The sequence below is a fragment of the Amblyomma mixtum genome, chromosome 3 (assembly GCF_055824585.1).
Source record: "Amblyomma mixtum isolate Tamu chromosome 3, ASM5582458v1, whole genome shotgun sequence".
Classification (NCBI taxonomy): domain Eukaryota; kingdom Metazoa; phylum Arthropoda; class Arachnida; order Ixodida; family Ixodidae; genus Amblyomma; species Amblyomma mixtum.
The window spans coordinates 239173472-239200269 of NC_143014.1; the positions used below are offsets into that span (position 1 = coordinate 239173472).

The 26798-nt window shown below is 49.1% G+C and overlaps 1 protein-coding gene across 1 annotated transcript in view; it reads left to right on the forward strand.

The window, feature by feature from the left end:
• LOC149354119 (uncharacterized) overlaps positions 1 to 26798 on the forward strand; it is a 36570-nt gene that overhangs the window by 3346 nt on the left and 6426 nt on the right. The window contains exons 2-3 of the mRNA XM_089583070.1: positions 17456 to 17594; positions 22578 to 22815. Coding sequence (XP_089439196.1) covers positions 17456 to 17594; positions 22578 to 22662 — 224 coding nt within the window. The 3' untranslated portion in view covers positions 22663 to 22815. The remainder of the gene's footprint in view (positions 1 to 17455; positions 17595 to 22577; positions 22816 to 26798) is intronic.

The following is a 26798-nucleotide window of genomic DNA, read 5'->3' on the forward strand; positions in this document are numbered from 1 at the left end:
GCCCCATGGAAAGAGCCCCGCAAGACTGTAGGTTCGCTATTACATTAGTGGACTACTTCTCAAAATGGCCGGAAGTACACTTCTGTAGTGAAGTTTGTGGGAATTCTGGCTTTCCGCCGTCGCCTTTGCGCGGCTGTGCCGGCCGCCCGCGTTGTTTCTCCTCTTTCCCTTGCTCCCGCCTCAGGCGGTGGAGAGGCGGCTGGGTGACTAATCACTGTCATTTAGCCACAGCTCCGCCCCGGCTCCCCAAGGGCCTTTGCCATTGGCGCCTTTTGGCGGGAATCCGGGACCCGTTTTGGCGGCCGCGCATCTCGCGACCGTCCGAGCGGGCCCCAGAGAGAAAGAGATCCCTCCGAGACAGCGTAAGGTGCGTACGTTACTGTTTGTCCGTGCCGGCTTTGCCGCTCGGACCAGTGCTTACTCGAGCTCGCCCGCACGTGTCCTCTGACCTGCAGCGGCTCGAGCCTGTCCAGCGGGGTCCAGCGACCTCTGACAGGCGTACCTTGCGTTGAATGCCCACTCTCTCTCGCAACCGGCCCAACGGTCGACACGAGAGAGAGATCACAGCACTGCCGCGGGGACATTCTCCTGCAGCGGCGTGTTAGCGGCGAGCATTACTCTGGTCGCTTCGTGCGCGCAGCGGAGCCTTGCTCCTCGCGCGCCCCCGGGACGGGGTGACTATTGAGTGTTTGTGTACCTGCTGAAGGACGACGTGAATAAACGTCTCCTTTGTGAACTTGGAGGCCTATTTCTTTGCGGCGAATCGCTCTCCTCCCAGCGGAGGTTGAGTACGCTGCAACGGTGTCCCAGTGTGTGTGTGGTGACGGCTGATCGGGGCCCTTGGCTCGCGCGAAGCTCGAACCCGCGGTGGGTGGTGGCCTGTGTCCACGTAGAAACCCACAACTGGCGCCCAACGTGCTAAGTCATTGGCGCTTACGCCTTTGATGGCACATTAGCCGAGCAGGTCGCCTTGACGATCACGCTTGCGCACCGTGTCTACCACCCACAGCGGGGCACTCGGCAGCTACATGTCGGCTCCCTACGGAGTTGTAGCGTCGTTTGATCCGCTGGCTGCTGTTCCTTCGAATAGCTAGACACCGTGGTTGGCTGCGGCCCCCATTGGGGTTTAGGGCGACACAACCAAAAATGTCGACCACGCGGCTCCCATTGGAGCTGTATCGGAAGCACCCTGCGGTGCATCCGCTGGTCACATGCCTCAGCTGTGCAAGCTTTCCGCCCAGTGCGAAAGCAGTTCGTGTCACGCTGCCGCAACCGGCAGTTTCGAACAGCAGCAGCCGTGCCCCGCGAGCAGTCAATTCTGCTCTGGGAACGGCGAGGCGCTGGCCCGGTTCCCTGTGGAAACCACGCCGCTCATCGAACTAGGAGCCTTGCCTCCCTCGTTCGTGTAGCCCGCCCAAGCCTCCACTGAGGCAGGGGTGCAGTGCGCTCAGTTGGCTGATGCGGCTCCGCGAGCCTGCGGGTCGGCTGGCGCGCTGAGCTCTCCTGATACAGCATTACGACTTTTCCGTGCAGTGTCGAAAGGGGAGCACAAACGTGGTAGCTGACGCGCTATCCCGTGCCCCACTCGCCAGCGGCGCCTTGACGCCTGTAGGCGGAGGGGGCGAAACAGCGGACGAGCCGCCGGGCGGCAAGGAGGGGGAACCCGCAAACGGGTTAACCCATTCCGCTAACCAGGCGAGCAGCGCTTCGCAAAGCGGACGAGAGGCAAAGCTCTTCGTGAGCGCCTCGGAGGTGCCGACGCGAACGGAAATTTTGGCTGCAAACCTGAGTGGGGACGAGACCATGCTCCCCTCTGGGATGACTGGAATCGTTTTCAGCCGTAAGAGCTACTGAAAGCCCAGCAAAATGACCCCTTTTGTCGCGAGGTGAGCGACGGTCTCAGGGAGACGGAGCGCCGTGACGCTACTTGTATTGTGGCGGGCGCAGGGGGGCAGAAGCCAGCGTGTGTCGCGGCGAACCCCGGGGATTCATATTTGCTGGACAATGACGGGCTCGTGCTGAAGTACATAGCCACCGATGACGAGTCCATCGACCCGTTCAAGGTGGTTATCCCCAAAAGTCTGAGAGGCGCACTTTTGCGATTCTCTCATGACGAAGCACTGGCCGGTCATCTTAGTGGCTCCAAAGTTTTTGCAAAACTGAGTCATTCGGTGACGTGGCCTGGCATGAAGCGTGACATTTTCCGCTATTGCCGTTCCTGCCATGTCTGTCAAGCGGTGAAGTCACGGGGCGGCAAGCCGCCTGGAATGATGAAACCGATTGACAGTGTGCGTCCGTGGCAGATGGCCACCTGCGATTTGATGGGGCCTTTCCCCAGGAGCAAGCAGGGGTTCATAGACCTGAAGGCCTACGCGTCACGGTCTGACGAGCTTGCGCCGGTACCCGTTGGTATCAAAGGCAAGCGCAAAGGCACAACTGGTGCTGCGGGACGCAAGCGTACGGAGCACCGGTACAATCTGAGGCGACGGTCACCGGTGTGATTGATGCCGGACGGCGGACTTTTCCGCAACCGAAGGCACGCAGCCTCAGCTAGCTGGCGAGCTTTCTCGTCAGGCCCTACCCAGGCGAAGCACGGTGTGTTATTTTTTTTTGTTTTGTTTTGGCAGCATGATCAGTTCCAGTCTTGTGTGTTTATCAGTTTATTTATTTCTTTGCTTTAGTCAGTTTTAGCCACTTTCGTTTCCAGCTTGTTCGTCTGTTTTCGTTCTAACGTACCGAGATGTACATAGGTAACATGCGTCTGCGTTGGCGTTCAGTTTTTTTTTTACCAGACTTGTACATAGGCAAACTTCAGCCCGCTCGTGCTTGCTCTTATCTGCTAGAAGGAATAGATTGGATTAGGTGTCGTTTGTACAGCGCGCCTTTTCTCATTTCCGGCCCGACTGTGGGTGGTTGGCTCGTTAAGGAGCCGTGTGTCGCGGTGCGAGTTTTGTGCGGCCCGTATGGAGGGGAAGTTGGCGGGGCGTTTGGGGCGATGGGGGGGCGGAAAGTGCACCCTTTGACTCTCGCCGCGGCGCCTCTGGACGCTTCTGATGGGGGGGGGTCGTTGTCGCCGACCAGCGTCCGCGCACTTGCGGGTGTATGCGTGGTTGTGGCTGTGACTGTGTGCGCGCGTAACCATGAGCCAAGGCGACGCCTGTGAGTTGTGCCGTTGTGTCCTTCTGCGTGAGCGCGAGGATGAGAAGGACCCATCGCTGTGGACAAGGTTACACATCTGGACGCCGCCGAACGTCCTCGCCCGTTTCAGCCGGCGTGAAAGGGGTGCACTAACTTTCTTGTGCCCGAACGTGATGTCGTGTCCAAGGGCGCGAGGTCAGTGCTCTGCCGCGGCCCCGTCGTCATCAACGCACCCTATATCAACGGAAAGAAGACCGCCATCAGTCGTCGGCCCTCCCAACCCGTTCAACTTGAAGCCTGCGAGCGGTGAGTCGCCGACCGGCCCATTGGGCCGCGCCATCGAACTTTGAGGCTGGCATCCACCTGTCACATAGCTGTACAGTTGTGAATCGTGTATATAATCTGCGTGCTGTTTAGTTCTTTGAAGCGTACGCAAGTGTTGTTTGCCTTGTTTTTTTTCCTTTGTTTTCTTACGTTGTTCTGGCTGGAACTGAAGTGTATCTAGTTTTTTTGTGTATTCATTTCTTTATTTTGGAACTGAAGTGTAGCTAATTTTTTTGTGTATTCATTTATTTATTTTGGAACTGAAGTGTAGTTTTTTTTGTGTATTGATTTCTTTATTTTTGGCCGCGTGCTTTGCCGATGGGTAGGAGGGCATTTAAGGAGAGGGGGATGTGGGAATTCTGGCTTTCCGCCGTCGCCTTTGCGCGGCTGTGCCGGCCGCCCGCGTTGTTTCTCCTCTTTCCCTTGCTCCCGCCTCAGGCGGTGGAGAGGCGGCTGGGTGACTAATCACTGTCATTTAGCCACAGCTCCGCCCCGGCTCCCCAAGGGCCTTTGCCATTGGCGCCTTTTGGCGGGAATCCGGGACCCGTTTTGGCGGCCGCGCATCCCGCGGCCGTCCGAGCGGGGCCCAGAGAGAAAGAGATCCCTCCGAGACAGCGTAAGGTGCGTACGTTACTGTTTGTCCGTGCCGGCTTTGCCGCTCGGACCAGTGCTTACTCGAGCAAGCCCGCACGTGTCCTCTGACCTGCAGCGGCTCGAGCCTGTCCAGCGGGGTCCAGCGACCTCTGACAGGCGTACCTTGCGTTGAATGCCCACTCTCTCTCGCAACCGGCCCAACGGTCGACACGAGAGAGAGATCACAGCACTGCCGCGGGGACATTCTCCTGCAGCGGCGTGTTAGCGGCGCGCATTACTCTGGTCGCTTCGTGCGCGCAGCGGAGCCTTGCTCCTCGCGCGCCCCCGGGACGGGGTGACTATTGAGTGTTTGTGTACCTGCTGAAGGACGACGTGAATAAACGTCTCCTTTGTGAACTTGGAGGCCTATTTCTTTGCGGCGAATCGCTCTCCTCCCAGCGGAGGTTGAGTACGCTGCAACGGTGTCCCAGTGTGTGTGTGGTGACGGCTGATCGGGGCCCTTGGCTCGCGCGAAGCTCGAACCCGCGGTGGGTGGTGGCCTGTGTCCACGTAGAAACCCACAAGTTTCAACAAGTACGGTGACTAATTTCTTAGTGTCCATTTTCGCCCGCGAAGGTTACCCCGACGAAATTGTTAGCGACAATGGACCTCAGTTTTCGTCGCAAGAATTCACACAGTTCTTGAACGAGCGCGCCATTCGTCTCACGCACTCGTCTCTCTATTATCCACAGGCAAATGGGCTAGTCGAGCGGTTTAACCGCGTCTTCAAGAATTTCGTTCAGCTAGCTTTGCTCGAACATTGTCCCATTCGTCAAGCAGCCATTGACTACCTTGGCATCTACCGGTGCTCGCCTCATGCTACTACAGGGATAGCTCCCGCTCTGCTACTGCACGGAAGATTGCCTAGAACACGGCTTGACATTGTTGGACATCCATCACTGTCCTTCTTTACTGATCCGGCAACAGAACTTCGTCGGATGCGCCAACGCGTGGTGGAGATGCAACAAAACAGCAAGAAATACGCGGATGCTCGCCGGGCGGCAAGACAGACAACGGTGACAGTAGATGACTTCGTCCGTGTAAGGAAGCCTACAGTGGCATTCAAGGGTGACCCCTCCTACAGTCAGCCCCGTAAAGTGATCGCGAGGAAGGGACCATCGTCATTTCTCCTCGACGACGGGAAGACCTGGAACGCATCGAGACTCACCAAGGTGCCCTCGTCATCGTCCACTTACGACAGTGTTACACTGCCACCCACCTCGGCTGATCCACCATTGTCTGCTACACAGGAACAAGCATGCCACGGCGCAGCACTGCCAAGCATGCCCAATCCTCCAACTGTCGAAGTTCAGCACCGACGCATTCAGCCTACAAGAGCTAGACAGCCACCGGATCGCTACGGCTATCCTTCATAGAAGTCGTTCTGTGACTGAAAACACCAAGGCAACTAGGTGCTTCAGTGTTCCAGTGTGTGTGATGTGTGTGCGCTATTTCTCTGTTCACTTCATGTGACTTTCGACTACTCTTCGTTTCACCTGCGTGACTGTCATACTGTGGTTGTGAACTATGTTTCTATTTCTCGTTTCCTTAAGTGTGCATTATATCAACTCCATGTTCAATTATCGTAAATAATCAGCTAACCACTGACTAACGCATGACATGTTTTTCTAAGGGAGGGAATATGTTGTATCGTCTAAGTTTCGGTTTCGCTTTCACTTTGTCCGTACCGTGGCGCCAGTGTCTTGTGTATAAAATGCTTTTGTAGATGTTATTAAAGCACAGTTCGTCTGAGACCACAGCAGCCTCCGGACTCTCTGCGGCGCTCTCCCGGGCCCGCCACACAAAGGAGCCCGAACACTATACAATTCACTCATTTTTAACAAACAGAATCTTCAGTGTACGTGTCCATTGCAAGCCTTTGGGTCACTTTACCTTCAATTGAGGTGCACCCTTGGGCTCCGTCCTCGCCTCCACATTACTTAACGTGAATTGATACCTCTTGTCTTAGCCCTAGAGAAAATTCGTTCTGCACGCCTCCTTGCGTATGCCGTCGACATAATCTTGTGTACTTGTCATCCATATGCGGAGGCGTCTGTGCGACAGTCGGCACTCCAGCGAGCGTTGGATGCCTTAGCATCACGAGAACCCCCTTTGGGTCTGACCACATCGTGTAATAAATAATTTTTCATTCGCATTGGAAACAGATGTGGCTTACCGAGAGCAGCCGCTCGCAAAGAAAGAAAAGAAAAGATCGTTCTGGAGTACGCTCAGAGGCTCGAGTTCTTGTAAACGCGTCTCAGCTCGCAGCGCTGGTCCTCCTCTCTCCACGACCTTGACGAAGCGGCGCGCGGACAGACTGTTCGAGAAGCTTCGAGCCCTCTGAAGAAGTCAAGGGGACTCAGCTTGACGCTAGCTGAGGCACCTGCTACCAATCTCAGCACCTCCGACCACATCCAGAAATTTCGTGGTCGGTTTTTCGAAGCGATGTCTTGATTAAAGTGCTGCCGCCTGCGGCAGTCGTCTCTCGCTTCTTCTCCACAGCCTGTCTGAATGAACTCTTTATAAAAATTATCAAGTTGAGGGGCAGCTGTGCCGGCAGTTTCCAGTGTCATTTTGCCATGGCGTTTTAATTAACATGTCGGAATCGCCTTTTTCCCTTTTGTGTCCGTTTGTACCTAAAGAGTGATGTGTAACGTTTTGTGTAAACTGCGTACCATAAGAGCAAATAATATGTAATGTGATGTGTCATGTGATCAGGTACGCACACGAGAGACCAGCAATGCCTAGATATTTAAGAAATCTAGGAAACAGGGGCGACGGCGAATAACGCAGATAATTGCGCTGCACAACTCAATGAATTCCAAACAAATGTAATTGTCCCCTGTCGCGCAGTGAATTTAATGTTATTTCCTACGAATGGCATTAGCCTGAGTTGACAACATTTATTGCGTCGTTCTCACATGTCTAAGGGTGTAATGTCATTGAGAAATTTTACACTGTGCATTCTCTCGAGGAGGGGCTTAGCTACGCATGTAAGCTAAGCGGCAGTGGATCGCTGTGCGCGCTGCCGGAGCATAAGCCCAGATCCGTCTACGTTCGGCACTGCAGGTTTAAGCAAATTAAATTGATTTTACTGCAGCATATATGGTCGGAAGTCTGGGGTGAAAAGCTTCTCCAGGTAGCTTGATGAGGCGCCCGAGACCCTGACAAGGTGGAGCAGTGCGAATGTGTTGATTGTAGGGAGTTTCAGAAAAAAAAACAACTATTCTGGTAGGCTCAAGCACTAGTATATACAATACAAAGCATGTAGATCTTAACGGAAGCATTACTGCTAGACGCTTGTTGCCAAGATGTTCAGTACATAGCCTTAATATATGAAAAGAAACACTGTTACCAGTTTCAATATCAGGTTGGGCAAGTTATCAACCAGCATGTAGAACATAAGGTCACCCCACACGTGCAACAGTGAAAGGAGACGGTGAAGTGAACCACCTTACCCCCAAAAAATGACACAATAGTGCTCAATTATATGACCAAAAATAAATCACAGTACAGTTAACAAGTGGGTTTCAAGAACTGACCATTACGCTTGTGTTGGTGTTTCCCTTTTCCCTGCTCCACTTTTTACCCTATTTTTGCCATGAATTCTTAGCCAAAGCATTCTCATATTCCCACAGACAACTTGGGAAAGTTCAAAGACCTCCGAAAACACAAATCCACGCGTTCTCATAACTACTTTCAGGCTCAAGCGTTTAAATGTACGAGGTTTGGTCGTACAGCGCACTTAAATTTCGAGTAAAACTTTCTTTAGCTGTATAGAGTGTTCAGTGTAGACGATAATTTGGTTTTAGCGAACGAGTTCAAACAAAAAAGTCAGATGAATCAGCGCACGCTCCTGCCAGAAAGCTCGGGGATCCCACCAAGGCTGAAACATCTCGGTGCGAAGCAGTCACAATGAGTGTTTTTGTGGTTTAATAGCGCGGCATTTATACTTGCTCTTGTTTTCCACAAATTGACGTGCAACAATTCGCAATGCCCTTTGCCACACATGCCTGTAAATACGCTATTACATGTTGGCTCACATCGGCACACAATAACGGCATTTCTCTGCCCGTAAATACCGCATCAGTGCCTTGGAACAAAGGTCGTTGTCACAATTAAATTGACGTCTATGGGTGCTTGGTGCGTTACCTCCGGCGGCGCTAATCCAGAATTATAAAGAGGACCTTTGTGTTTACCAAGTACATGCGTATTCGATGCATGAGCCAAGTGGAGCGAGTGAATAGAATGCGAATACCCAGTGCAAAAAATTCCTCGATCACATTATGAGGGATCACAGTGACTAAACTGGCGATACACGTCACTTTGGGGACAGGTTAAGGGAATGAAACACGCCAGAGATATTTTTACAGCACAGTTTTCTTTCTTAATACAGGCGAATTTATTTCCTTTCTGCCGGAAGATTAAACGCATCTCCAACCAATCATCTGCCTAGAAACAAAGGTTCTTGATGGTGATAAAAGATAATATGTAGAGCAGGTGCGTTTCAATGCGAAATTTTATTTAGCAGTTTGCGGTTGATGCTAACGTAGTGCATGTTAACGAGGAGCAATTTTTCTCCGCAAGGCTGTACCTGTACACCCAGGGGTGCTCACAAGATGGCTGTGTAATATTGCATTTCTATTTTTTTTGCTTTACCAAGCAATCAGAGCACGTATTCATTTCGTCCTCAGCAAACCACAATCATGGCAGCAGCCCCAACCAGTAATGTTACCTTGTATCGCCTGCCAAGTAACAACGCATTCGGGTAGCTGGGTGATTAGAGAACCGACTACCGTCAATAGAATTAACTGTAGATGGAATGGTGTTGCCGCCAGTCATCACCTTAGTTCTTTCAGCCATAGTCGTATTTCGCAAGAAGGTACGGCCACCCCATGCGGGCAATTACGAAATGCAGCTTCTAGAGGAAAGATTTTATAGTAGCTGTTGTTACCCATGCAAACTATTTCATGTATTTCGCCTCGTGCACTCGTTTCTTCTACGCAGGTCGCAGCAGGACGCGTTTCACTCGGTTCCGACTGTCCTTGTACCGGCCTTGAGGTTGAAGGCGGTACTTTGGAGGTTTTTGTACCAAGATTTTTTGATACTAGTGAATAATCCCGTGTTTCCAACGGAGGATTAAAGTGATTAAAAGAGATTCATGAAGCTATTAGTTTTGTTCTGACGTTTAAATCTCTTGAAGAACAGCAAGCGTGTTGGAATTACAATGAGTGAATACATTTGATTCATTTGATTCGACTTAATTCTTTTAGCAGTTTTTGCATTAAGAGCAGAAGAAAATAGCCTTGAGTGATGCCAGCTGAGCAAAATTAGCAAAGTCCTTTGAGCTAACTGAGATAAGATATCTTACTAGTGCTACGGAAAAGGACAGCGGTAGTATGCGCTCCAAGCAAGATCGCCATTCACTCGAATGGAAATTTCAGTCAGCACCTTATTAAATATCTGTAATTATAGTGTTACCATTTGCAACGCGCTCTCGACTACGCTATATGGGTACGTTTCCACACAGCATTTGAGCTCAATTCTAAGAGGACCTTTTAAAAGAAGCCAAACTAGACAGGTGCAGGCGGAAAATCGTGTGTGAAGACTTGTTTGAAGCGTAGTATCAAAAAAGGCAGCGCCACCTCAGCCGTGCTGCCTGGCTTAGGATGTCTCTCTCCGTCACGTACTATGAAAATAAAGGCGTGTGTACCTGGCTGGTCCTGACTTAGTGCCGGCGTCTTCCGCCGCAAGGGCCGGCATGCCACTCGGACAAAGCGACGTGGCGTTATTGAGTCTAAATTCTCACTTAGCAAATGCATGGCGATTTATGCGTCTTATCTGCTGTTTTCTTTTCTTTGCACTGCTTCTTTACAATGAAAGGAAGCCTATGGTGTGCCAAAGGTGGTCACAGATGTGGGCTGCCCAATTATCGTTCCGGAGAACGCACTGCACGCGCGAGGCGTTTGGGCACTGTATCTCCGGATATGTCTAATTCGAAACAAGACAATCTCAGCCAACAGACTGCAGATCGAAGACAATGCAGCGGCAATTTTCTCGACCCCATTTGCAAAAAACATTAACTACGACGATGAAGACCACGTTCTAGTCGTTTCCAATGTCAACAGCCTTCGACTGGGTGAGCAGAACACCCCGCCTTGCAATGATGTGGCACTGGCTTTGTATACAGGTTTCCTTTGTTCTGATTATCCAATGCACTGAGAATTTTAAGGACTTCAATTATTTTTTCGGAACGAAATACTCAGTGAACAAGCGGCCGAATCCGGAGCGATTTGATGGGAAACGTCACCAAAAATTTTCACGGGTGCAACTGCGTGAGCAGCGCATACGCATACTTTTATGCATCCTGAAAAAAGCCCTTCACGTGCACATTGCTGGAGGCATCAGTGCGGCCGTTTGGCTCCACCGTTGTCACGGCGGCCGAGGCGGGTACTCATTCGGTTGCCGCCAACTGCCGTGAAGCTCGGGCTTTCTGCCCGAAATTCGCCGAGCTTTGTCCACACCAGAGCGGCGGCCGTGCAGTCGTCCGCGTCTATGAGAACAAATTGATGTACAGTCGTGAGCAAAAGTTTTGTGACCTTCACTACTTGTAGATCAAATATAATTTTCCGATTCCCAAACGATGTGGGTAGCGGTTGCTAGGCGTGGGGCATCCCTTGGTCGGGGTCATTGTTGGTTAACTTGCGCCTTAATGTCACGGTTAGCACAGTGTTTGTCGCGAAGCGGTGCAGTAGAGGTTCCGTGCCCCTCGGTAGCCCCTCCGACAAACGTGGAACATTGGGTGCCTGCTCCTCACAGCCTCCTCTCGTTCCCACGTAGGTAGGGAAGAGATTGCGGAGTCGCTTCTAGATTTCATTGAAGGCTTGAAGAACCTGCGGGCAGGTGCGTGTACTCGCTGAGGTGGTATTTGCGTTCCGCACTGGTTGTCATCTTATATGCTGCTGATCGCGCCTCGCTGTTGGCCCACTCATTGGCTTCGATGCCTGCGTGTGGAGGCAACCTGGAGTTTGTGGCAGTAATGTTGAGTCTGAGGTGCACCTCCTGAAATATAACTAACAATTCGCCGAGGATAGAAGGGTATGTTGACGGGCTCGAGCTCACATGTCTGCACGTTTCATAGGCGCGAGACGGATTCGTCTTGAACCCGCAAAGCCTCTGCCAGGAGTCGTATTGAGGAAATGGTTCTAGGGCTTACTGTGCTGTTTTAGGAAAGCGTACTCACCACCTCCCTCCAGCATTCGCCTCTTTTTTTGGCCTTTGCTAAATCGGCGTCTTGCATTATGCCGGATTAAGTTTTATTTAGGGATGCTTCTTTCTCTTGAGCGCATCGTTTCTGCCCAGAAACAAGGCTCTAATGCGTTAACGCATTTATTTGTAAGAGCGATAACCTTGGCATGTTTGTTCAAGTTGGATAGGTGAAGACAACGAAAAAACTCGTAGGGGAAGGTAATGAAGTGGCGATGTCTTTTCTACTTTTTCACTTTGTTCCACATTTCTCCATGCCGCATTAAAATGCGGCATGGAGAAGAATTCCAGGAGTATCGTTGGAATCTTGTCACATTTCATCTGTGGAGGTTTAGCTAAACGAAGCCCCGTGCATTACCGCACATGCCTTTTCTCTCTCGCAACGCTCGTTCTCATTATGAGTCACAGATAAACATGATGCTGGTTTTTTATGATGGATATACAACAAGACAGAGCTTATAGCACGTAGCACAATGAAACGACACACATCAGGCAATAACACGACGCCAGACCGAAAATAGCGCTGTTAAACCATGTCTCAACGGCGGGTACGCACTGGACATTTATCCTCAAGTATTCAGGTGTCACATATGCGGCCGACTATAGGAGAATGTAGCCTTATTCTGCGCATGACAGACCCTAAGTGTAAATGCGTAGCTATTTTTGCTCGAGTCAGCTCCACTAAATATTGCTTGCCAAGCGGCAATAAGCAATTACGCGGATTTCGTATGTAGCCTGTACAGTCAAGTAAATTTCGTACAACAGAGAAAATAAAATTGCCACGTGTTTTGTGACAAGTATTTTAAAGTTCTTTTTTTGATGGCTTGAACAATATATACGGATCCAAAGTCGTTTGGCACAAAGTACATGGCATATTCGATCTACAAAACTTCGACCTGAATCATGTTTAATTAAACAAGACAATAAAAAGCAGAAATGCTGCCACGTTTGAGATCCTTTTGCTATTTTTTGTCATTCTGGAAATGGAGAATTTTGCTTTGAAATAGCAATACTGTTCGGAAATGTAGTTTTCTAAGCTTCTTTGTTCATTTATGCTTCCTTGTCCTCTTCAGCGTTCGTCAACCCAGATCTTGCAGCCAGCAGGCTATCTTATGACTGCTGCTGTCTATTTTCATTCCTCGCCAATCTTTTTAGTTCTTAATTACGGCCTTTTATTTTGTTTTCATCCATGCTCAACGACATGAACCACTCATTTGTGTTCTGTTCTGCTGTTTCATTCTTGGATGCTAACCAAAATTTTTCTGAAGAGGAAAAAGTCCACGCTCCACGATGCGCGTGGATTCCCACAAGCGTTCTCGGCCCTTGAATGCAGCGTTCCTGCCTTTGTTTATTTCACTGCTACTACGAGGAGTCCGCTCTATGGTGAGCACCATTTTCCAGTTCAACGGCCTTCGAAGTGTATCTCGACGTTTGGAAGCGCTCCATAGATGGTGTGAGTGAGCTCGTTCTCCAATAATAACCAATGTCCACCGCCGTTAGGACCGCCTCCCCCTTTGGTACGCAAGAGAATCAAATTTAGCCCTTTTCTGTGAAAGTATACCGCCTTAAGCAACTCTAAGATTCTTTGTGTCTTTTACGATCAAGGGGGCTCTCGTGATTTATCTTTCTTCATCGGCGAATCGAAAGTGCCTCTGACGAGCAGGACAAAATGTATCTCTGCTCTCATTGGAACTTGACTCTGAGCGGTTTTTTCTTGTCTGATTCGCTGTTCTTCAGTTAAGAGAGAGGGCGCGACACGGCATACCTCATAATAGCCGGATAGCAACGTGGCTAGCGCTCACCATCCATTCTTCAGTCCAGGAAAAGCATGCCTTGGAGCGAAGAAAAAACAAAAGCCGCCCAGCGCTTTACTGGGATAATTCTTCACATTCAGTTTCAGTCAGGCTTACCACATACTTTGCGGCCGCTTTTTTGCTCTTCGCAGTACACGCACGAAATTCGCGGGTCACTGCTGGAAGATGGGGAGCCCGTTTGCGTAGCGCTCTACAGTACGGGCGCTGTTGTGCATGACCGCCTCCAAAGAACAAATCAACGCGTACCACAATACTTTGCTTTTCAAAAAGAAGAACCAAGGTACAGTCTTGAGTTCCAGCAAATGTGTACTTCCTCAGCAGTTCAATGCATTGTTTCTCCGCTTCGCACTTACCCTACTTCATTAGCTAGTACGGAACAGTCCAAACTCGCCTAACTGCAAAGTTAAACATTAACACTGCAAAACCACAATGGCGGGCATTTGCAGTTCCCTTTTAGAAGCTCGCTTCATAGAAGTTCGCTTTTTAGAAGCTTGAAGCTCCAAGTTTAAAAATGGAACAAGCGATCGCTTCACCCCTTCCCTCCTGCTCCGGCGTTGACTGGTCATTTTATGCCAGGGGCGACACTCACTTATAAACGCAGCCGGAACGCAAAGAGTTTCTATAGAGAAGAAGCGAACAGCCAGCGTTGCCAGTTTGGGCGATTAATAGCCAAATCAGGCTACTTTTAGTCGCAATTGGCGTCAAAGTTTTCCTTTTTCTTATGTGGCTATTTCTGGGCTACATTTCATTTTCGGACTACAGCATGTCTCGGCTTTGTGCCAACGATCGATGCCTGTACGGAGAGACTCTTTGTTGAAGCGCTGTTTGCTGATAGGAAGCTTTAGGAGCAATATTGTGACCGTTGTGGGTAGCCCAACAGCCTCTGCACAAAAGTTAGGGCAGAAAATGCGTACTTCTAAGGTCCATGGGCCATTCCCCAGAGCTAGTCTGTAATCTTGTTCTCGATGTGACTGTCCTGGTGATCCACTTTGGCTGCCTTGTGTATAATATACTAGAATTGTTGTTCGCGAAATTTTTAGATGGATCTCCCATTTTCCAAAAAGGCAACACGAGTACAGAGAAACGTACGCTGCCGTCACATCGGGCGGCGTCAGTAGTAATTGTCTGAGACATCTCCCCAGGTGAGGGCGGCAGAGTGTTACATTTTTTGGTGGCTTAGCACTGCTCCTACCTTGCGATCAATCCTGAATCAGTGGGCTGCACTGGAAGCCAACTTTCAAGCAATGAAAAGCAGAGTACACTACTACGCAGCAAGAGTACGTATTAAGCAAAATATACACTGATGACCAAAATTTACTTTTTGCTCAATTTTAAGCCCAGTTATCAGTGAATTTCAGCAAATGGACAAGCTCTTTCAGTGTGAGGCACCGGCCCCTCTCGGGCTAGATGAGAAATTTATTTCGTTTGTGATGAATACGTTAATGGTAAGAGCTGTATAATGCCTGCAGCTACGCAGAACGACAACGCGCGGTATGGGAGCGGTATGAGAGTTCTTTTTCTGAACGACAGGAAAACGTGCGCATTTTCTCAGAATCTCTGAGAAACGTTTTTTGTTGGGTAGGTGCCGTAACTTTATTTTAGCGTACATTAAAAGTGAGCTGAAAGGGCTTTCTGCGAGCTTGAAGCTTCTGAGTCACCTGTACTTTCCCGAACCAAAAAACACGAATGACTCCTTCAATCGTCTAAGTAATTTAAGCAATAGAATTTGAGTATCAACTCCACCAAGTCAACGATCTGGTAGAAGATACCAGGCTCAGAATGAATTCTGGGTGAGCATAAGAAATGCAAAAAATGTAGCCGGTAAGCCGACGTCCACTGACGCCTGACCTAGCACTCTTTTTGCTGCAACTACCCTTATCAATGGTCGCCGTCGAACCAGCGTTCAGCCAGGCCTCGATCACTAAAACCGATATGCGAAATAGAATGTCTAAGAAGACTATAATGCGCACTTCCACGTGAAATCGGGCCTGGACAGAAATGGGGGCTGCTGAAAAGATTTTAAACTGGCTAGAATTTCTGTCCGTTTAAGCTCAACATTTTGTATGGGCCAAGAAGTTCCACTTCGAAATCGGCTCGTGATGCCTGAAATCCGCCTCTAGCCTATTTTCTGTCTTTTGAGCTGGATTTTGTGCTAGCCGCCATCTGTAGTAGATTTTGCCTTGCAATGTAGTTTTGTGTCTCGTTTATTTTTCGTGTTCACTGAAACTGTGGTGAGCTCTAACTATGCTGTATAGCTGAATGCATGGGCTTGCTCCGCAAGTTTATCTTTCGGGGCTATTTGTTTAATAAGTTATTCATTATTTTTTATGGTTTGAAAAATAAAAACACGACGTTTAGGATGTAGACAGCATTTTCCTAATGGAAATTTATGAATTCGGTTGTTTACCACCTTTTCTTCACACCTAATAGTAATAGTAATGCCTAGATGTGCTTGCGGAAAATAATTTAATATGGGCATGGAGTTACCTTAAAAAAAGATTTTGGCTACTTGTGGGCGGCTTAAATTTCTCGCTTTTCGCTAAAGTTGGGCTTCTATGGAGGTCAGTTTCACCTTTCTGGCGGCCCCTCGAACCGTGAACGTATTTATAAGATATTGATCTCGCCACTATTCTAAAGCAGTACAGCATCTACCCGCCGCAGGTGACACAGTGCCTTTGGCTTTCGGCTACTGATCCTAATGTAGGGGGTGAGTCCCGACCTCGTAGGCCACATTTCAATGCAGACGAAAAGCGAAATTGGGGAGCAAAGCAGTCGGCTGTATTAGAGAACATTTGCGTTTGAACGTCACCTACTTTTTTTAGCGAGTATTTTCACCTCAAACTTATCACGTGACCTTTAGATGACGGCGGGAAATTATGTAAATCGTTGTTTTCACGTGCTTGAACCCACAACTCTTCATGGCGTATGCGTTGCATGCCTACCTGGAGCACAGGGGGCCAGAGTTGGAACTGCAACACGGGCGATCTATATTTGAATGCTCATTTTCGTGCGGACACGCTCTGCCGACACGTCTTGTGGACGCCACTCATGAGAAAACAAGTAATTTCGAATTAAAATGCGCCCATGTCTGTGCGAGGTCGCTACACGTTAAAGAATCCCAGGTGGCGTAAATTAATTCGGAGTCCTCCACTGCTGCTACGCTCGCTGCCCATGCGTCGCTTCCGGATATTAAACCCCACGATTTTGAAACTGCATTACACCATCTGTCTATCGCTTCTGCTTGATTTTGCGGCTGGCACGCTGTTTTTCTAGCAAAATCATTGACTAACGTAGTGCCATAGTGTTTGCTTTTACTGTTGATTGAAATAATCAGCACGCAATCGCGTGCATCACACAACTTCTCTCAGTTGTGTGATATACTGATATAATGTGTGCTATATAGTATATACTTTAATGTGCTTTCTACTTTATATACCTATAAGTATAAGTTCTTATACTCACTTAAATTTTAGTGTGCTTTTGAAGAGATTCCATCTTCAACGGTTTATTCTATTCTCGAGAAAATGTAATTGGCGAGCGCATCGTCTAAAGCTTGTTTCTTAGATGAAGAAATATAGCAAAAGAGCCATTGACAAAACTTTAATGTTCACTCGTTCTATTCATCTGAAAGGGCGGCAAGAGTTAGTAATAACCTAGGGAACATCCGTTTACTGACAAAAATCATGAAAAATAGGTCGAATTTGTCGTGTTATAGTAATTGTAGTTTCTTAGATAAGTGTTTATATTGCTTAGGCGCGTCTCCTTTCATGGGTAGATATCTTAAGGCCAGAAGAAGGATTACGCACAAAGCAAGCAGAAGAAAACAGGATATTATAGCAGAGCCACCTACGGTTGCATTGAGACTGGCATCTTTTATCAATATTTCATCACGGAAATCCAGGAGCGCCAAATAGCTTCTTTAGTCTATAGCAGATGCACTTTTCACCCATCAGCTTTTGTTCAGTCACACGATCGCCCGTTTTCACCTCTTTCTCTCGAAATGCTCCAGTCAAAACCTGCCAAAACGGGCGTGAATTGTCATTTCAGGTCCACTAGTCTTGCAACGTTCCGTCGGAGGAATGTCCTCTATTAAGGCCGGACTTTATCCTCAAGCCGAACGCGCCGAATTCAATGACCAGAAACTGGTTACCATTACCGACTGGCACTTGCGTAAGGCTCTCGAGCCTACGCTTGTAGTTATTCAAGTTGGGCAAAACATATCATATTAGTGCATACATTTGAAAAACAAAACATTTCCTGCCTTCCGTTTCTCTTTTCAGCCTGGGGACGAGCGGAGTGCCTTCTCCCTGCTCCCTGCTGCTCCCTGTCGGTGTACTCCTTCCAGGGCTACAAGCAAGAAGGGACAGCCACTTCGAGTGCTTCTGTGGACGATCACGTGTACACCCCGACCTACAAAAGGTTCGCCAGCTAAAACAGCTACCGCGACACTCTCCGCCTTCAGTACCATGACTCGTGCCTGTGACGCTTGCTGAGGCGCTTTCGCTCCACTGCTACGAGTCAGGGGGCAGCCAGGAAAGGGACTCCCCTTTTGTCACTTTTCTCGCCCGCGAAGCAGAAAAGGTCTTAGATTTAAGGTTTAACTATAGCGTGCAGCAAGCTTTCTAACTGCTTTACAGAATGTCGTAGCATAGCTGAGGTGTACATCTCATCACCGTCACGAAGGAACGGATGCCATTTTTTTCTACTCGGTGAACAGATTTCGAAGCATACAGTAACTTTTCACAAGCAGTACCTGGAAGTGCGTCATACTCTGTGCAGCTACTTATTTAACTACCGCACACGAGATCTTCGGCGCAGGAAAATAATGTGCTGGAAGCGATTATTAGCACTTAAGTGCCGCACTTGTAGAGGCATTAGTCTGTGCTTATAAGCGCTGGGTAGCTTCATGGGCATGCCGACGCAGAGGTTGCACCTTCCGGTGGAAATACAGTCGAACCTACTTTTAAGGAACCTGACGGTTGCGTGTCCAATAACGTGGCGTTCAACAGCATCCTTCATGATTGTTGGGTACTCAAACGCTGCCTTACGTAAGTGTTCCTTGATGCACCCCGCACTAATTTCCATCCACGGGACCTTATCGTTACATGGCGGGGAGCTGACAAATTCGAAATGGGAGGTCGTGGCACCTGGTTGTTCAATTGTTCTCAGCATGTACTGGTGTCAAGCTGCCGAGAGGACACCTTCAGCACGTGAGTTATGCCCATGAAAAGTGGCTGGTCTTACTTGTCGCCTACGGTGGCAAAAGAGTGTGGTCACCGCAGTGAGGAACGGCAGCACGTGGTGTGCCGCAGGTTTATCGATCACGACAACATCGTTTTTATGTTTTCCCGCGATAGCGTGTAAGAACGCGGTCTCCAGAAAATCCGATGTTGGTATTGTTGGCTTTTTTAATTTTGTCTTTATTTATTCTCAGAAACAATACACAAACTGTTGGTTGGACCTATAGCCGTTACGGCTAGTGAGGGGTCCAAATACAAAACAAGCACAATATTACTGCAGACCGTGTAAAATAAAAAACTTCAAGATTAATACACACAATTGAATTCATTCCTACATTTCCATGGAAATTAAATAGTGGTTTAAAGATGCCGAAAAGTTATTTTTTTCTTTAACTTCATTCGGGATTTCATTCCACACATGGGCTCCGGTGTATTCTAGGAGTCTCCGGCCATACATATTGTAACAAGGCGGTAAATTGAATAGATTGTTAGTTGCAGCTCTTGTTTGTTTCATGTCTTTGTGAGACAAAAACCAGGAGCATGACTGTGGCAGGTGGTGCCCATTGAGCAACCTAGGAGGCAGGTGGGCCACCTAGGTCACGTGACCTTGCAGTATCATCACAATATATCCACGGGATAGTGAGTGATTGGTCACTCGGGAATAGCAACGTGGCACGCACAAGGACCATCGCTCGAAATACCTGCCATCGCAGGGCAGTGGCGCATCGCTTGAACGCTGCACCACTGTGACAGAAGGGGTATAAGGATTCCTTGAGATCTATGACTCTAAAGCAGAGAATGACCTGCATATATGGACGGTATCGCGTCATATCCTTGAGGCAGAGCTTAAGTGTCCCCTCCATTTTTCCTGCGTTATCGCCATGCTCGACAAGCCACTCGGCGAACAAGTCGCGTGTCATCGACATGCCCCCTCTAAGCTTATGCCTTCTGACACTCACGGAAAGGAAAGAAGTCCTGAATAATTCAGGCCTTTGCGCCGTGCATGTAGCGTACGGGAATGTAGCTTCCAAAGGATTGCATCATGTGTCTCCCCGACGACAAACGGCATGCACCGGTCGCTGCCGTTCAAGCTCCTCCATAGAAAATCGCCAATTCGAAGCTTACAGCGCTTTCACCGGCGGTTAAGCGTTGCCATTCAAGGTACGCGTTTTTGGCGGCTTAATCGGGCAAAAAGGTTTGTCGGCATTTCATCCTCTGCGTATTTCTCATCTGTGGATTATTTTGCTGTAGGAACGGGTGAGTGGTTGACACTGGGGTTACGAGACGCTCGTCGCTGCACACTCCAGCAAGAAGCGGTGGTTTCTGACTTCAGGGCCGTGTTTAGAGCGCCTCCACGTTCGCTGCAAACGAGTTTTGCAGCCGCAGGTGTTCTTTATATCGGAGAAGCAATAGAATTGCTCTAATAAATATTTTGACGGTAGCAGCACGTAGTTCGTAATAAGTGCGCGCTTGCTATAACTGCGGCCGTTGTAAGTGGGCTTGACTGTATATTACTCAAAATTGCTAGTTTTTCCTTTCGTGCACGCACACATTGGGTTGAATGGAGGCAAGATAAACGTTTTGCAGACGGAGCTAGGGTTCTCGGTTCTCTCCCCGTGGATTTACACAAGTGCATGTGCCGGTCATTTCTAAACACCAGCCTTTCAGCTCGCAGCCTAATGTGGAACAGGTTATCGAAGATCTTCTATACTACGGGAGACGTGCCACTGGCGGCCCACGTACCGCACATTTGAAAAATATCCTGCGAAGTATGAATAGCGTGTAAAGAGACAGGAAACGCAGCATGAGCCTGTGCATTTCATTGATGAACGGAACGACGAAGCGGGCCAGACGACACCTAGAAGCAGCAATCAAAGGGGCAGAGCAAACAGTTTTGGTGAGACGCAAAATCAGGAAGACGGAAATGCTTCCGTTAGCAGGATTAGCAGGCAAACGTAAGATCGGGAGCCCACGGGTTCCTGAGTAGATTATGGGCAGGTGAAAAAGATGATGTCGACTGTGAAATAACAGGCGGACATTTATTACCGATCAGGGGTGAACTGATGAAGGTTCTGCGAATAATTTGTTAATTATTTAACATAAAAAGATGACAATCTCTGGGCAACGATCGGGCATATTGCGTTATTCCTTAATTCCACCTCACTGTGCGCTGCAATGCTTACTTTCTCATAGTTTTGTTTAATCAGGCAGTGCTGCACCTGCCATGGGGGCATCGAATAGCATTGATGTAGACAGAATGTAGGAAAGGCATATGTATATGTTAGGATGAAAAAACAATTCGGAGACGTATATTCGTTTTTCCGTTACAAAGGAGCTCCGGGTTAACAAGAGGCCGTGTTGCTTCTTTCGTGTCCAACACCTGAGTCTGTTCTTTAAGCGCCGCGCGAGCGCTCGTCCTCCTCATCCTCTCCTCACATCACTCTCTCCTCCCACGGGCGGCTCGGGTAGCTCTGACTCAAAGTTCGGGTTGCTCGCCCTCCGGCGAAGGATCTCCGTCGGCGGAGATGAGCTGGCGTTCACATATAGGTGCTGAAAAATATCTATTGCGACTGCTGAGCTATCATAGTCGTTCACAGGGAAAGTGATAAAATACCGATAAACAAGGGCGTCAGAGAAGCAGACGCGATTTCTCCTGTACTGTTCAGCACGAGTTTGCAGCAGGTATTCAGAGAACTTGAGTGGAAGGAGTTACGCATGAAAGCTATAGAATACCGCAGCAGCCTCCAACTCACTAGCGACGTAGCCTTGGCTGGTAACCCAAAGGATGAATTTGAAACGATGGTAAGGGACCTAAAGGGGCATAGCAAAAAGGTGGTTCTAAACATTATTGGAACGAAAAATAAACTATTCACAAGTTCTACGAAGGACCGGTAGTTTACGATAGGCGCTAAAGTCTTGGATGTATTGAAATAACACATCTACTTATGGTAAATAGTGAACGCTGATCCGGACCATGACAGTGAAATAACTAGTATAATAAATGTAGGGTGCAGTGCATTTACCACGCACTCTTAGGTGATGAATAGCAGTAAGCAATGCCCCCCAAGAGGAAAGAACATTATAACAGCTCCATTCTATTGGAGCTTTCCTATGGGACATAGCCTGCGTCAGTGAATCAAGTGGGCGGATGAAATTAGGAACTCTGCGGTGATAAGCTAGCCGCAAATGGCACAGAGCAATAATAAATGGAGACATTCAGGACTGGCCTTTCTCCTTAAGATGGGGTAGTTATTCTTATGTTGATTCTCGTTTATGAAGAGGATCGATTCAAGAATCCTAGTACATTCTGCTTGGTGTCCATCACGGGGACGGCATTTTTTTTTACATGTTGCGTGCGACGACGCACAGGCAATTTATTTTATATGCCTCCGAAAGATTTCATCGCATATGAGCTTCGACTCTCTAGCACTCTCCAGCACTCCCTTGGACACAGTGTGAAATTCGCTCGGGATTTTTATCCGAGTCGCTTTATTGTTCTAACCTAGGTCGCCCTCTACCTAAAATTCTTCAGAGAGACAACTAAATGGCGATTTCATGTTTCAAATATTCGTTAGCATTAAATGCCCCACCGTGAAGAAAAACTGTCCGCCGTCCGGCGACGTAGTTTTGTTGCAATATTTGTCTCCCGCCAACCACCTACGACGGCTGAAAGGTTGCACCCCTCTTTTCTTGGGGAGAGGAGGATGAGGAAGAGGAAAAGATTTTGTTAAAAACTCGGCTGCGCTTGTCTTCTTCAGTGGAGAGGAGGAGAGGCTGGAAGGTGGCTGCGACGTGAAGAACCGAGAGGGTAGCTACAGGTTCCGGAGGAGATTTTACATGATCAGAGGAAGAGCGGAACTTGGCGGTGGTTGCGCGGGAAAAATCCGGCGGGTGGTTACTGTGGAAGATGGACTTCCGCTAACCACATGCCAATCATCATTCGCTGATTAATGCGCTAAGCCGCAACTGGCTCCTCAAGCAAAGGACAAGTCCTTATTCTGACGGATTGTATTCGCATAAACATAATCATGCTTCCCCGTAATTTTCTTTAGACTACATGTAACTGATATTCCTTCTTTGTCACGGTAGTTTTTTCCTCTGCAGACATTTTTTTTTTGCAAGTGCTTGCTGTAGAGGTCATCTCCGTACGTGTCCTGTGCAGCCAATCTCCAAGTCTCTGCGGACTGGCGTGCTTGGTGCGAAACGTCGTTCTTCTGTTCCACGGATGCCCATCGGCGCCGAGGTGACCGCTCGGAATACGCCCCCTGCCTGAAGGATCGCAAGCCCCGTCACAACCGCCACATTCAAGGCGCCGGCTGCGCACCAGTGATGTGGACTGGTTGGACTCAGCAGGCTCGTCATCGGACGAGGATCTCGGCTGGTTTTCCCCGTCGGCCTGAGTGAGTGGCATTTCACAGGGGCCTTCACATCGCTCATCAGTGCGACTTTGATCTGACAGTGGTAGGAATTAAGGAAGGAAACACTAGAAAACTTCTTGAATCCCGCACAGAGTTGTGAAGGCAAGGCGGTGCTTTGTGCGCCGGAGGCATACCGGTATGACGGGGCTCGCTCGTAATGCGGTAAAACAAAATACGCCCACAGCCCGTTTAATAAACTGTGCCCACAGGGATCAGCAGGCTGCTCCGAAGGAAAGGAGTTCAATGTAATCTGTAGATTCCATTTCGTATTTGTTTAGGCCGAGTATTTGTCTAGACGTCCACAGAACGTCTGCTATGCAATGTCTAGATTCCATTTCGTATTTATTTCGACAGACTATGGGACGTGAAATTTGCCAAGATGTTTTGCCAGGCTACTCTGGATTTACTCTGTACGTCTGGAGCAGAGCTGACGATTTGGCAAACACGTAACTGATTTAAAATTTGTTTTAATGCAGTAGAATAGAAACTGAGAGCGAGATGGTGTCGTGTTTTGTCGGGGACAGCAGACGAAGGCCAGGTGGGTGGAAAACCGAACGTGGTTTATTCCATCACAGCTTGTAGTGGAATGCCCGGTGGCCGAGCAGCGCGGCTTATCTTACAGCCAGCCCTCGCGATAGTCGCGCTGCCGCTATCGCTCTAGCCGCGACGATTACACAACACTCCTCCCCTTTTAATTAGAGGGTGCAATTGTATCCTTATACAATAGTTAAAAGCCAGCTTAGTACCGCTCGGGTGGACGGCGATTTCTTGACGGGTGGCGCCTTCCAAGAGCCGACGTCTCGGTTGTAGGAGCGGGCGCCGGAGGGACCTCGGGAGGCTGCAAGGGCACCGGCTCTTCTGATGCTGGCTGGTCACCTGTTTGGTATGGAGGGAAAAACAGGAACCCCTCCACGTTGTCTACGTCGGAAGACCCTGGTGTCACCTTACGGCTTGCGTTACCCAGCAGTTGCTCGAGGTGCCGACGCCAGATGAACTTGCCTCGGGGCGTGCTCACCAGGACTTTGTAGGAGACTGGTCCAGTTTTCTTGAGGACAGTTCCACGAACCCACTTCGGCGAGACTATGTAATTACGAACTAAAACACTCTCATTAATGCAAAAACAATCTCTCTTGCTTTTCCTTTGTTGCATTTGGGTGAACTGCCTGTGCATCACCTTCCCCTCCACCATCGGCTTGATTGCATCCAGCTTAGTACGCAATCTTCTACCCATCAAGAGGTTAGCTGGTGCCTCTCCTGTCGCAGGAAGAGGCGTATTTAGGTATGCCAACACAAAGTTATGAAGTGTCACTTCGACAGATTCACCAGGAGGTGATTTGCGCAGAGCGCGGGCTTCAACGTTTGCACAAAAGGTTCAGCCAGACCATTTGTGTTTGGGTGATGAGGGACGCGCACGATAAGTGTGGCCCCGATGTCCGCATGTATACCTCGAACTCTTCGGACAACAGTTTTGGCCCATTGTCGGACACTACCGTCTCTGGTAATCCGAATCTGCAGAAAAGTTCACGCCAGCAAGCAACAGTACGTTCGGACGTTGTGCTGCGCATGACGAACATCTCTGGCCACTTCGAGTGGGCATCTACTACCAGTAGAAACGTGGTTCCTCGAAAAGGCCCCGCGAAGTCCAGGTGAATTCGCCTCCACGGTGCGGTCGGCCATGCCCAAGGTTGCAGAGGTGCCTTACATGCATTATTACGTTGTTGCTGGCACGCTTGACAACTTCGTACCTTTGTTTCCAAATCTGCATCAATTGACGGCCCCCAGACATAGCTGCGGTCAAACTCCTTGCTCCGCACGATTCCAGGATGGCCTTGGTGCAGTTCGTCGAGAACAGACTCTACGAAGGGTAGACGGGATAACAACCCTCATGCCATACATGAGGCACCCTTGAGACACGGTGATCTGCAAACGTCTGTCGAAAAATTGCTTTAGGCTTGCATCTCGCAGGTACAATGGCCAACCTGTGCTAGTAAACTGGAGCACCTTACTAAGCATGGGATCACGTGATGTGGCACGCGCAATCTCTTTGGCGGATAGGGGCATCGACACCAGGCGCAAGGCATAAAATGATTCCTCGCCTTCGGACGTGCCGTCTTGCTGGTCCTGGGCAGGGAACCTTGAAAAAAATCTGTCTCTGCGTTGTCACGACTTTTTGTACACGAGCGAGTACTTGTAAGCAGACAAAGTGACGGCCCATCCCTGCAAGCGTGCTGCCGCGATCGGTGGAATGCCTGTCTTCTGCCCCAGGATGGTTAGTAACTGCTTGTGATCCGTGATCAATGTGAAACATGTTCCATAGATGTAGAAATGAAACTTTTTGATTGCAAAAAAGATGGCAAGTGCTTTCTTTTCTAGCTGACTACTTTTTCTAAGCGTCATTTAATGTGCGTGACGCATAAGCGACCGGGCGAGGGCTTCCATCGTCCGCAACATGAGAAAGTACTGCACCCACGCCGTACTGGGAAGCGTCACAAGCCACTTGCAAAGGCTTATCGGGGTCATAATGCGGCAGTATCGCGGATGACGCCAACGCATTTATGACTTCCTCGAATGCCACTTGGCACGATGCATCCCAGCGCCATGGATGATCGCGACGCAGCAGTTTGTAAAGAGGACTGGCCAGAGTAGACAATCGTGGAACGAACTTCCCGTAGTAATTTACGACGCCCAGAAACAACTGCAGCTGCTGCTTGCTTGTGGGCGCGGGAGCTTTCGTCAAGGCTTCTATCTTCTCTGGCGTTGTGCTGACACCTGCTGCGCTGATAACATGACCAAGATAGCGCAGTTCTTTTGAAAGAACGAACACGTTTCTTTCTTTACTCGAACGCCGCGCTCAGTCAACCGCTTTAGGACAGCTTCCAGGTTTGCAAAATGCTCGTCTGCCGTCCTTCCAGTGATGAGAACGTCATCCAAATAGCAGGTGACGCCTTTCAGGTCTTTAAACATTGTGTCCATAATTCTTTGGAAAATGGATGGTGCCGATGAAACCCCAAACGGTAGCAGTTTTACCGCAAAGAGTCCTTTACGGGTATTGAGTGTCAAGTACTCTCTTGACGACTCCGACACTACCACCTGCTGATAGGCTCTGTTGAGATCAATCTTAGAAAATTCTTGGCCCCCTTCGAGCGCCGCAAACAACTCAGACTCTCGGCAGTGAGTACCGGTCAGTTTCAATACAAGGATTTAGGGTGGTCTTGTAATCACCGCATAGTCTTATGCCACCGTCCTTCTTTACTACTGGTACAACCGGTGTGGCATAGCGGCTCGTCGCAACTGGTGAAATGACTCTCATGCCTTCCAGCTTATTAAGCTCGGCCTCGACCGCAGGTTGTAATGCAAAGGGCACACTTCTTGCCTTCAGAAACTTCGGCACGCTACCATCTTTTAGCGACAACTCTGCTCTTCTGAAATTGTTCCCAGTTCGTCATTAAACAAACTGGTATCTGTCTAGAAGTGCGCGTAGTCTGGCAGTTTGACTCGAACAAGCAGAACAATCTGACCTGGAAATAGCGTTAAGCTTGAAGATACTGCTCCAATTGAGTCGGATGGCTTGCAACCATTGTCGACCTAGCAGCGGAAGTCCCTTTTCTTTTGTGATGTAGAGGCAGCTGGGCCCTCTGCTCTCCGTACTGCACGGCCACGTGAGCGACTCCAACAGGCTGGACTATGGCTCCCTGGAACGTCCGCAGCTTCAGCGTCGTTGGCATGACCTTGATTGAGGGAAACTTCTACCGAAACGGGTATAAAGACATGACGGACACAGTAGCCCCTGTCTCCATCTCCATGATCAAGGGCCGACCTTCTACGTGCACAGAAAGTTTTATCGGAGCCAGACCAGGCGAAATAATTTTCTTCATGCTTACAGAAGGTTGAACGGGAACCAACATCATCGAGTTTCGCCGCGCTCCCTTCGTCTTTTGCTGCTTGTTAGCTTGGCACACTCTTTC